The sequence below is a fragment of the Periophthalmus magnuspinnatus genome, chromosome 1, assembly GCF_009829125.3.
Source record: "Periophthalmus magnuspinnatus isolate fPerMag1 chromosome 1, fPerMag1.2.pri, whole genome shotgun sequence".
Classification (NCBI taxonomy): Eukaryota; Metazoa; Chordata; class Actinopteri; order Gobiiformes; family Gobiidae; genus Periophthalmus; species Periophthalmus magnuspinnatus.
This window is the reverse complement of record NC_047126.1, coordinates 4,443,271-4,456,104: the sequence shown is the minus strand read 5'-3', so window position 1 is coordinate 4,456,104 and position 12,834 is coordinate 4,443,271. Positions and strand designations below refer to the sequence as shown.

Genomic DNA, 12,834 nt, shown 5'->3' with positions numbered 1-12,834 from the left:
CTCTTGTGGTTGGTATTGACAGAAACTTGAATAAGATGAGACGAACAAACAAAACGATTTTAAGTACAGTGCAAAACGTCTATAGGCCAAAAGCTCTACCCGGGGAATAGCGCTGCAACCTTCACTTACACTTTGAATTGGATAATATATTTCGATGCTCTCCGGCCTGTCTCGCCGTAATGAACGTGTATTGTGTTTGCAGCCCCCCGAGAAACCTCTAAACATTAGCCTGACATATTACAACCACAGAAAGGAAGTTAGCATTAGCAAACACGGCCTAATTACTGGCTGTGTTGCGCAGACGCCAAGCAACTTAAGCATAAGTTTTGCTGCGTTCTTGCACCACAAAACAAATAGAAAATCATTTTAAACCCATTAAGTAGCAAATATTTGGATAGTTTGTTGCCTCGCTGTGCGTCTCTACAACGAAAGCCAACGCAAACAGTGCTCAGAACAAAACGAAATCCAGATGCGAGTGAAAGATCATCCAAACATGATCGTCAATCTTCTCCCGGTTCTCTCTATCAGCGCTGGACTTGTTTGTCATTTTGAGTAAAGAAAGACTCAACCGTGTACGCTAACCAGCTCCAAACTTCTCAAGCGAAAGAGTCCAGCTCGAGTTGAACATGTGTTTCATGTTTCACGCCGTGTCCAGTGTAAAACATACGACGTGTCCTTCCTGTCTCCGCGCAGACTGGACTTATAAGAGCGCGTTGTGATTGGTTTGGCTGAAGAGGAAATGAAGGTAGAGCAGGAAAGGCTGGGGGGCAGTCGCTCTCGCACTCACGGTAACATCATTAAAGACATCCACGGGCCGACGTGTCAACGCTGATACAGAGATATAACGAGACAGAAGACAATAGGGCATTTCACAAACTTTGAAAAGTTGTTATTGGAACTGTGTGAGATGTTAAAAATTTCCCTAAACCTGCACAAAAGCTCTGTTTAGCCCTGTATCGCTAACAGTCAGAAATACAGGCCAAATGATGTACTGTGAGAACTACATTTGCCACGATAATGACTTTTAGAGGTGTGCAAAAATATCAAAATGTCAATATATCGTATCGTTTAGTGTAATGATACAGTATAGATATCGTGGGCTGCTGTATCAATATATTTTTTGTATATTAGCACTATAATTCTGTGGCTACAAATGTGTTTCTGCAGAACATTTGACATTTGATTCACTGTTTTGATGATTAAAACAGGTGTATTTGATATTAGCTTTGCACAAATAGAGGTTTAACAAAAACTTTCAGTGTCACAGTTGTTTTAGTCGATATTTTGTGAGCTCGTATAAACTGTGGATGAATAATACTAATACTGACCAATGAAACAGTTTGATGCACTTGGTTATGTTCATTTATTTTCAGTAAACGGAAGATAAATGCACTATTAACGTTTAACGTATTTTTTGTGAAAATGGAGCTGATCATTAAGGGTCACGAAAGCCTATATTTTTCACTGAATCGTATTGAATTGATTTGAAATATATATCGTATTGTATTGAATTGAAAAAGTACTGTATGATGTTGTGGCCTATGTATCAAGGTACGTATTGTATTGACAAAATCTGAATGATATCAAGCTTTAACGACTATATCGACTTATTCAATACATGGACAATGGAACAATATTTTTTGTGTTACATTTTCTTTGCAAATAATAACTTGTACGACTCATTACAGATGCAAAATGACGACTAAACTGTGTCATTCTGCTGTTTATTTATTACAGCTCATGATTTTTTTTTTTTACAATATCGTAGATTTAGAATAGTTTTTGTGGTTTAAATCAGTTTATTGTGTCAGTGGCATAAATTAGCTTCAATATTATCGTCTATATTTACTTACTTTACTCAAATTGTGTTATTGTGACAGGCCTAGCGAGTACCTCAGGACATCCAGCTTTAAACGGTGAGTGTTTATAAATGATAATGCAGTACATCTGGCATTTCCTTGAAAGTCTACATAATATTAGTGTTAACTCACAGCTTGAAGCCTCGCATGACACACATATGTTTATAAAATACAGTCCTCTTTGTATTCAGCGTCAAATAAATGTGGTTGATGACAGCAAAAGCATCACACCTTGTTGTAGTAAATATATGAGGTATTAGAAGTCTTCATTCAGGATAAATAATGGATGTAAACGGCAAATAAACAAACACTGAACACTTGGCTGAAATGTGTGGCGCAGTTTAAAGGTGGTATATTACGCAAAATTGAGCTTTAAATCATGTTCTAATGCTGTTACCTCCTCAAAAACATGGACGCAACACCTGGAATTGTGTTTAAACTTATGGGGAGAAGAGAAAATCTGCTCAAGTTTACCCACACATAGCAAGAAAAGCCAAAAGCGTGAACCATGGTATCTATAAATACTACATAGGTAGATTATCATGCTTCTGTTGAGATCCATCTGCAGTTTGGAGTGGCTTTTTGGTGACCCACATTCATGTTTCTTGCAGGATACTTTAAAAAAACGCACAAACTTACCCTAAAAAGGTCCTATATTACACAAAATTGACTCTCGCGAGCTTTAAGTCATGTTATAATGTTGTTACCTCCTCAAAAACAGACCTGGAAATGCGTTTTGTTTGCGTAACCCTTTATTATTCCTCTGTCAGCATCTCCAAAGCTCAAAATAGTCTGTTCTACCTTGTGATGTCATGAAGTGGTAGTTTTCAGCTACTTTTTACCTTTAGTTCAGCAAAAATCTGCAATTCCAGGACTGAAATCATTCAACTTCCTGTATTACAACATGACATCACAAGGTGGAACAGAGAGTTTTCTGTTTGAGAGAAGAAGAACTCAGCCTAAATCTGCAGTTTTTTGTGTGTTAAACACGTGTGAATGAAACAAAACACAACTCCAGGTGTGTTTGTGACGAGGAAACAACATTATAACAGATCAGAGAATAACCGACATGTCCAAAAAGACATTAACACAGATAAAGTCGAGCTCCACTCTCTGGTGAAATAGGAAACTGCGTCCTCTCTTACCATTGTTGCCGAAGTCCAGGGAGTATTTGACCACGTGGTAGTTATTCCACACATAGAGCAGGTTGTCTCGGGGGTTGTAATCCACTGCGGCGATGTACTGGTACGAGTTTGGGAACGGGATATTCACGGCCATTTCTTTGCCCTTGTCCGTGCTGTACATGTAATCGATCTTGTTCCCCGTCCCTTCGTTATCGTCATCTTCGTAAACCGTTTTGACCACATAGAGCACGCCGCAGATCATGAACGCATTCGAAGCGCTGCGTTTGTCGTAGTTCGTGTCCCAGGACCCCTCTATTCTCAGCGTGTACGGATTGAGCTGGCTCACGACAATACGTCCGTTGTTTTGCTCGGTCGCGTAAATCACCCATAAGCCGTTCTCATCCACCGCCAGGTCAATGTCCGACTTGCCTCCCCAACGATACGGCGAAGTGTCGTGGTAGTTAGCGTTGGCGATTATAGCCTCCCCGCTTTTGATACGCGTGCGCAAGTCGAACTTTACAATATTTCTCGTGCGTTCCTTGTTGAAAAAAAGCGCCCCGTCGTAGACCACGAAACCAGTCCCGTCGACGCGATGGGGCAGTTTGTAAGTCGTGGTGGGGCGGCCGGCGATGAAATCCTCTTTAGAAGAATATTCGGTGAGCGTGTCGGTGCGGTACGGCGTCCAGGGCATGTAGTAGATCTTGTCGGAGGCTTGGAGAGGGTCTTTGCACCACGCTCCAGACTGGTGGTCCGACTCAAACAGGTGCTCGCTCTGGTAGACGCCGCGCAGGATCCCAGGGCAGAGAAAGACTACGGCAAGAGGGACAGTGTCAAATAAGTCAAACACAATATAATTCTGTTACTACTGCTGCTAATACTAGTCTGTGAAAGATATTGAACTGTAGGATTACTTGTTAGGGATTGGTTCTACAAACTTAGCGTATTTGTAATAATTCTAGTATTTAATTGCCATTGGTGGAAAAGTAATAAAGCACTATACTTAAGTGCAATTTCTAGGTATTTGTACTATACTTAAGTACATTTTACAGTGGAAACTTTGTATCCACAATCTGTTTGAAATACTTTAATCTACTTTATTTTAAATGGGTGCCTAAATACTTTTACTTGAGTAGATTTATTTCTTTGAATTAATTTTAATTTTAATAGGCTATTTATTTGATATTTTACACTGTTAATGAAAGCTGTACATGTTGTGCACAGAGCCTCTTTTCAGTCACATCCACTGCCATTCCTGATTTTGACTTTATTTTTATTTGTTTTTTGTTGTTGTTGTTGTTTTTTTACTCTAAACATACCTAAGTACTTTTACTTAAGTAATGTATTTATTTGAATTAATTAGAATTTTAATAGGTTGCTTATTTTATATTGTATCCCTTTAATGATGCATTTATTTGTATTTATTTGTAAAAAAAAAAAAGTGTGTCATCTGTTTTTTATATACAAATGATCATGACACTTACTTTAAATGTACCAAAATACTTTTACTTAAGTAGATTTGTTTATTTGAATTAATTCAAATTTTAATAGGTTGTTTATTCTATTTTTATGCTTTTAATGATTGAATTTATTTGTATTTATTTGTAAAAAAAAAAAAAAATGAACACAAAACTCTAAACGTACCTAAATACTTTTACTTATGCAGATTTTTTTCATCTGATACTTTTACTAGAGTAACTTTTTGCCTCTGTATGTGTCCTTTTTTATCGTATTTTCTGGATTATAAGTCGCACTTTTTTATATAGTTTGGCTGAGGATGTGACTTATATATGAAATATGTTTTTTTTTCTTCATTATTATGCATTTTGGGACTGGTGCGACTTATACTCCAGAAAAAAATACGATACTTCATCCACCACTGTTAATTACACACTTCAGACAAAATTACAGGAATCGCTCATTTTATTCCCAAATAAAACTGCGATTAAGCGCCGCACTTCTCTGTATCCAGACCTTAAGCACCCGTGAGTGACAATGGCGGGATAGGTTTACTTTATTATGATCCCTGTAAAGTCCCTGTCATTCTCAGGCGCAGCAACAGCCTGCCGTCTATTCAACAGATTACAGCCTGCTCTTACAGTGAAAAGCAGCGGAGAGGAATAGCACATTTTGTTCTCTGTACCCCCTTCTCTCCGTCTCCAAAGCTCCTCATTAGTCGACAAACTCTTTCTTCCTTTTCTCTATTCCTGTCAGATACGAGCGTCTGAACCACACATCTTTTATCGCCTGCTGTTTTTGCAATTGTTGCGATAAGTCATCCCCCACTCCTCGCTCCCTGCTCCCGTCGCGGAATACACGGTCGGGTTTTATGTGCGACGTGGGAGCCGCAGAAAAGGGTAGGGACCTTTGTAACACGACTGGAATGTTGTCGCGTTCAAAGACCAGATGTGCGCTCTGATTTTCCCATTCTGCTCGATAACTTCCAAAGCAGAGGGCTGTGAATATTGATTTGGGTTTTCACAGCAGCGGAATAATTTTCTCATCACGTGGAATGGCTGGAATATTAAATGTCAGCGTAATCCCACGTTCATTGGCGCGGTGAGGTTGTAAACTGACATTCAGCGCAACGGCGTAGAAAAATGTGTAGCCAAAGTCATTTTTACAGTAATGCGGACATTGATTTGTACATTATCTAGACTTGGGGTTCACTATTGACCGTATAAAGCGTTTGGCTACAGTCAAATGAAACTAGCTAGCAGTTATAGCGGACAATTTAGCTGAATTCTGACCGTGCGTATCATAGCAACCAAAGAGCCAATCAGGAGCGACGCTATTGAAGCTAACGCCCCTTTTATTTGCCTAATTGGGTCATAAAATCTACAGATAATTGTGATTTTGCGTCGCACAATTAGCTCCGTGTTCACTGTTAGCGTCACTACTTCCTGTCCAGTTTTACCTCTACGACATTTTTGCTAAAATAAATAAATATTAAAAGATCAGACGGTGGACAGAGAGCTGCGGGCGGATGTCACGGATGTTAAAAACGACATAAATTAAATAAAAATGACATAAATTGAATAAAAACACTTCACCGGAGAGACGTTCGAGGCATAATCAATATTAAAACGCCACTACAAACTGAAGTGCTCTACATTTAAAAACAATCGTGGTAGGAGTAGTTTTTATTCGAAGTCATTTGAATTTTAACAGGTTGTTTATTTTATTTTATATTTTACGCTGTTAATGAAAGCTAGCGTAAGCTTTGAGATATATCTATTCCCACACACTGTCATTCCTGATTTTGAGTTTATTTGTATTTATTTATTTATTAAAAAAAAAAAACAACAACTTTAATTTATTTTATTTTATATGGGTGCCTAAACACGTTTACATAATTATATTTATTTATTTGAATTAATTAGAATTTTAATAGGCTGTTTATTTTATATTTTATGCTTTTAATAATTTTTTTATTTTATTTTATTTTTATTTTTTTAATTAAATTTTTTTGTATTATTATTATTTTTTTTTTTTACAAATAAATACAAAGTGTGTCATCTGTTTTTGCATATGAATGAACGATCACAACACTCACAGCCGCTTAGTGACGTTCTCTGCTACGTATAAAAAATTTAAAATATCCAGCTCAATTGCGCGTAATGAGTGTTTCAGAGATGAAGCGGCTCTTAATATAGCCTCAGCTTCTTTGAGAGAGACGTCGAGGTATAAAAAGCTTGAGGCAGTGGCATCAAAAAGTGACACCAAACCCTGCCCCGAAGCACTACGCCTCTGTGTGTGTGTGTGTATGTGTGTGTGTGTGCGTAAACAGACTCACCTTTTTGTTCTACTTCTGCTCGAGCCATAGACGGAACATTGGATATGCAAAAGGAGAGAAAAAAGAGAGGGAGAGACAAGACAAAAATAGATTAATGATGCAATAATAAGGAAATCATGATAATACAATCTCAGATCTCCATAATCATACTCATATTTCATCCTAACCTTGTGAGAGAGCCAGGATGCTTTCTGCGTGCGATTGGTAATAGGGTTACGTAAGCGTTGGAGAGAAGTGCACAGCCAGTGGAGGAGGGGGGTGGAGGGTAGAGGAGGAGGGTGGAGGGGCGGCGTGAGGCTGCTGACACTAAAGCACCGCGCATATGTGGCACGCGCGCACAAACGCACACAAACGCACACAAACATGGACCCACTGACACGGGTGAGAGCGGAAAAGCAACACGGACCAGAGCAACATGCGAGACAAATGTAACCGCACTCCAGTCTGAGGACAATACATCAGCAATAAAAGGGGAGCTATTTATTTTATAGCAGTCAGTTTGAAAGATTACTTTTAAGTGGGCGAGTCGTTATTTCTTGCGCGGACAGTAAAATATAGTATAAAGGAGTTTGGAGCATGACCGAATAACACACATCGATCAGTTATCGTTTAAGAAAGTTTCGCGGTAATGACTATATGGACTTATTTTATACGTGAACATGGAGCGATATCAGTGTTTATCGTTGGAACTTTTACTTTGGACGACTGTAATGGGAAAATTTGAGTATTTTTCCGTACTATGATCAGATTTGAGCTGTAAAAGTGCAAATTATGAACTTCTATGGCTCATTATAGACACAAACTAGTTACTTAAGTGTTTATTTATGCTGTTTATTTATTGCAGTTCATATTTTTAACAATTTTGTATGGAATAATTCTGCCCTACGGTTTGGTTTCAATATTATCGTTTATCGTTAGGTCTGTCTTGATAATCACTATATCCATATGAAAGTTTGAAACATTTTTTCACTACTGTAGTGGAAAAATTTGGGTTATTTTTTGGTTATTTTTCCGTACTATGATCAGATTTGAGCTGTAAAAGTGCAAATTATGAACTTTTATGGCTCATTATAGACACAAAATAGTTACTTAAATGTTTATTTTTACTGTTTATTTATTGCAGTTAAAATTTTTAACAATTTTGTACATTTAGAACATTTTTAGGGAATAATTCTGCTTTACGGTTTGGTTTCAATGCTCCGGTTTATTGTTGGGCATGATTTTTGGGGGGTCAGTATTTATCATGTGCACATTTTCTTTGCACTACTGGAGCTTTTTTGATCATTTTTTAGCCATATTATAAGATTTAAGCTGTAAAATGTTGAATTAATCACTTGTATGACTCATTACAGATGCAAACTAATGACTAAAGTGTTTAATTCTGCCGTTTACTTATTGCAACTCATGATTTTTTAACAATATTCAAGATTTGGAATAGTTTTTGTGGTTTAAATCTGCTCTTGTGGCATAAATTAGCTTCAATGTTGTCATTTATGATCGATACTTACTTCAAACTACAAAACATATTATTGTGACAGGCCTAGCGAGCAGTTTGGTGTAGCCTGTCCATTTAATTTTACTTTTATAAAAACAAATACAAAATAAACGCTAATAAAAAAACAATATGACCATAACCTAACTGTATATTGAGGTGTATATTTTTGTAGACATTTGCTTGAAAATAAATGAAAAACGGTCCCCAGTGACTAACTATGACCTATGTGGAACCATAAAATGTAATTGGATTCATTCTAGTTGCACCCTGGACAATTATATTTTCTTCCAACAAACAGACAAAATGTTACCAGCTCAAACCACAAAAGGAAAAGCTCAAATAGATTCGGCAAACAGTCCAACGAGGTTCATCTGATCTTCTTATCATGTGTTTCGATAGATTCTTTGGTCAGATTAAAGTTTAGTTTGTTTTCATAGCTGACACTTTGGACTGCTCACTAGCGCCGCTCCTCACAGTGGTCACGTGATGCTATGACACGTCAAGGTCAGGAATGAAAACAAACTAAACCTTGGTCTGGAAAAATAACCTGTTAAAATAAATAGATTCTGCAGCGTTTTACAGAAATATTCTTGATTTAGTGTCTAGATTTGTACAAGGTGTCAATTCATACACAGACTCATTCAAAGTGCTTTACAGAATAAGAAAGACATTAAAATCACAATACAACAAATCAAAACATAAATAATCACAAATCATCATAAAAAACATTTAAATTAAAGGAGAAAAGTGCAGAATAAACCCCTTTCAGTCAAATGCACAGATAAACAGAACTGTTTTAAGTCTGGATTTAAACATTGTCAAAGTAGAGGTCTGTCTCACATCTTCAGGAAGAATGTTCCAGGTTTTAGTTGCATAAAACTGAAACACTGATTCCCCATGTTTAGTCCTGGTTTAGTCCTGGTTTAGTCCTGGTTTAGTCCTGGTTTAGTCCTGGTTTAGTCCTGGTTTAGTCCTGGTTTAGTCCTGGTTTAGTCCTGGTTTAGTCCTGGTTTAGTCCTGGTTTAGTCTTGAAGTACTTCCTGGTTCTAGTCCTGAGCCACAGGACACATGTGTGAAGTACTTCCTGGTTCTAGACCTGAGCCACAGGACACATGTGTGAAGTACTTCCTGGTTCTAGACCTGACCCGAGCAGCAGTGTTCTGGATGTTCTGGATGTTCTGTTCTGTCTTAAGGCTCGTTTGGAGAGGCCAGTGAACAGGACAGGACAGTCGTCTAATCTACTGGACACAAACTCATGGATGACTCTGTATTATAAAGGCATTTGATAAGATATCATAATCAGACTTGTTCTATTGTACTCAGTGGTTTGACCTAATTTAATACACCTCTATACGGGCACCTTAGATGTTCTTGGTGGCTCACTTCTCGTTCTATACTTTGCTTTGTAGTTTTGTTGAGTCTGTCTATATTTTGCCTCAATAAACCATGACACACATTTTACTTTCTCTTGAGGAGGAGCCATTTCTTTGGGGTCCATTCAAAAAGACACCTCTTTAATCAACAGGATGTGTGAAATACAAGAATGCAATGTGATTAAAAACTTCTATAACCACTGAGTACAATAGAACAAAATGTATGAATATATCTTATCGTTGTTTTTGTAATTACATTTGCAGAGACTTGATGGACACCCTGTAAATCCAACACATTTGCATAACCAATTTGTAGATCCAATTAGCATGCTAGCATACAGTGAATTGACCAGTGTTTCTTTTCCTTTGACCTGTTAAAAAAGCACCACCTTTAAATCATTTTGCAAAGGTCGGATGCTCTTTGCGTTTGTCAATTTTCACGTGAAATCCTCCTAGCGTCGACGCACAGTGGAGCCAACTGCCCACCGCTCTTTTCTCTCTTCACTATTACATCTAAAGCGTTATCCTTTGAGCCCTGACGTCGCGTGCTGGTATCAAAATGGCACACTTTCGGGTGCCGTATAAATTCCATTCCACCTCTCTCCCTGGGGATCTGGGGAGAATGTGAACACGGCAGAAACCTAATCCTACAGGCACTGCCCTTGTGTCTTTCAAGACCGTTAGAGAACTGCTGAATGGAACCGGTCCCTAGAGGAGAGGAGAGAGGAGCCGAGGAGAGGAGAGGAGAGGAGGCAGGGAGGATCTGAGGGATGTAAGCCGAGTCCTCAAAGGGAAAAACATTTGGAAAAACTTCCGGGGTGTTTATATATAGCACCGTTGCACTAGTTTTGAGTGGTATGTGCATAAATTCTTAAACATCTTAAAGCGAAAACTCCCAGCAAACCGCAAGCATGTAAAACACACGGAGAAGGGACATGCACACAACAGAGACTCAACCATTAAATGTGGAGCTCATGAAAAATGCATGCTAACTGGTGTGGCTGTGCACAAGTCCCAATAAATAAGCAATCACTGGAGAAGATCGTGTTAAAGTAAAACAAGTGCGTAGACTCTTGTATGTGTGGGTGTGTGGACAATGGCTCGACACACAGAGCGGCCCCCTAGTGGACAAAACTCAATCATATGAAGCAGAAAATGGAGGTAATCAAGGTAGAGATGGGAATGTAACAATAATATCGTTTATTGTGGAGACCATAATTGTTCTTACGGCGTTTTATAGAATTGTGAGAGTCGTCAACAAAGATAATCGCCTTTATTTGACCAGAATGTGCAGCAAAAAGCCACTTATCTGTAATATTCTCTGCTAGATCAATGTTGTTTTCACTTATAACAAAGTACAGTGTTATACTCCGCCTGGTGGGACATGCCCGGAACACCTCCCGCCCGGAAAACCCTCCCTAGGAAGATCCAGGACACACTGGAGGGACTATATTTCTGGGCTGGCCTGGGAACGCTTTGGAGGAGCTGGAGGAGCTGGAGGACATGTCTGGGGTGAGGGAAGTCTGGGAGTCTCTGCTTAGACTGCTGCCCCCACGACCCGGCCCCGGATAAGCGGAAGAAAATAGATGGATGGATGTTTAAATACGGAGCTACTCATAATATTAAAATTATAATTATTCATATCCAGAACATTTTTAAACTGTCAACAACTTAAATCATTATTGTGATATAATAATTAATCGGAATTACTTTGGTCATGATCGTAACAACAAATTTCTCTATCGTCCCATGGCTAAATCAAGACGTTTTATGGTGAGAAAAATACAACTTTCCAAATATATCCGGTAAATGGTCAGATTTTTATATAAAGCTTTACATCAAGGAAACACTCATCCAACAGTGAAGTGTCTTGCCCACGGACACAGCAACAGTATTAATCTGTGGGAGCTGGAATCGCACCACCAACCTGTGTGTTAGCAGACCTGACCGCTTAACCAGTGATATTTTAACTCATCAAGGACAAAGAAAATAAAACGTTTGGAATGTCCTCACATACACGATCGTCTCTGTAAGTATCAAAATGATGTAGTCACGTTCAGAATCCACGTATCTAACCTTTGCCTTTCAAATCTCTTCTAAAGACGTTGGCATTATGGATCAAATTAACTTTTTTTTTTTAGTTTGGCCTTGTAAGCCTGACCTGTGTCGCTTTTGTTGCCACTGTTTGCATAGCGACAGTGAATGTGTGTCGCTCGAATCAGATATTTTTTTTGTCAGGAACTGAAAAATGTGTTCTTTTTGAACGATCTACTTTCTGAAAAGAGGTTGGTCAAATACACGAGCCAAGAAAATGAATGAATCTCACTGCATGGCAAACTCTACTATCTCTCAGAGTCATCTTTGAAAAGCTGCGGCAAGGACAGCCCGAGTTCTCCCTCAGTGAATAGATTTAAAGGAAACATCACGCTATTCTCTGATCCGTGTTATAATGTTGTTTCCTTGTCGAAAATACACCTGAGGTTGTGTTTTGCTTCATTCACACATGTTCAACTGTCAAGATCCCAGTCTGTCCCTGTGTTTCTGTCCTTCTGTGTCCTCGTCTGGAGCTGGGCGGAGACTCTGGCCCCGCCCACTACACACCTGCAGCCCATGAGCAATCAAGCCTCCACCTCGGGAGTGAAAACGAGCTGAGGATCGCTACACACGTCGCCGGATCGTAGGTGTATTCTCTGTTATCCCGTTTCTTGGACCCATCCTGCACCTCAGCCTACGACCCAGCTCTCCACGACCGGTACGGACACCTCAGCCTCCGACCCAGCTTCCTCCGACTGGATTGAAGATGTCAGCCTTCGATCCAGCTCTTGAAAACAGGTACGAACACCTCAGCGTCCGACCCAGCTTTCCCGCTCCGTCAACCAACATTCACATTTCCTTGTTTGCAATAAACTCTGCCAAACTTTTACCCTGAGTTTGTGTCTTTGATCGCCAGACGTTACAACATTAACACACAAACCCTGCACATCTAGACTGAGGTCTTCTCTCAAACAGAAAACACCCCGTTCCACCTTATGATGTCATGTGGTAATACAGGAAGTGCTCCATTGATTACAGCCCTGGAACTGCCAACGTCCACTGAAGTGAAGCTAAAAAGTAGCTGTTAGCTCGATGGAACAGAGCATTTTGAGCTTTGGAGATGCAGAAATACTAATAATAAAGGATTTTTCAAACA

The 12,834-nt window shown here is 39.1% G+C and overlaps 1 protein-coding gene across 5 annotated transcripts in view; it reads right to left on the bottom strand.

Moving 5' to 3' along the window:
• The window catches only part of adgrl3.1 (adhesion G protein-coupled receptor L3.1), a 220,900-nt gene that overhangs the window by 88,898 nt on the left and 119,168 nt on the right, over positions 1 to 12,834 (bottom strand). For all 5 annotated transcript variants that reach the window (XM_033966996.2, XM_033966987.2, XM_055223687.1 and 2 more), the window contains exons 6-7: positions 6,777 to 6,791; positions 3,005 to 3,793 (exon numbers count right to left, since the gene is read on the bottom strand). In XM_033966996.2, coding sequence (XP_033822887.1) covers positions 3,005 to 3,793; positions 6,777 to 6,791 — 804 coding nt within the window. The remainder of the gene's footprint in view (positions 1 to 3,004; positions 3,794 to 6,776; positions 6,792 to 12,834) is intronic.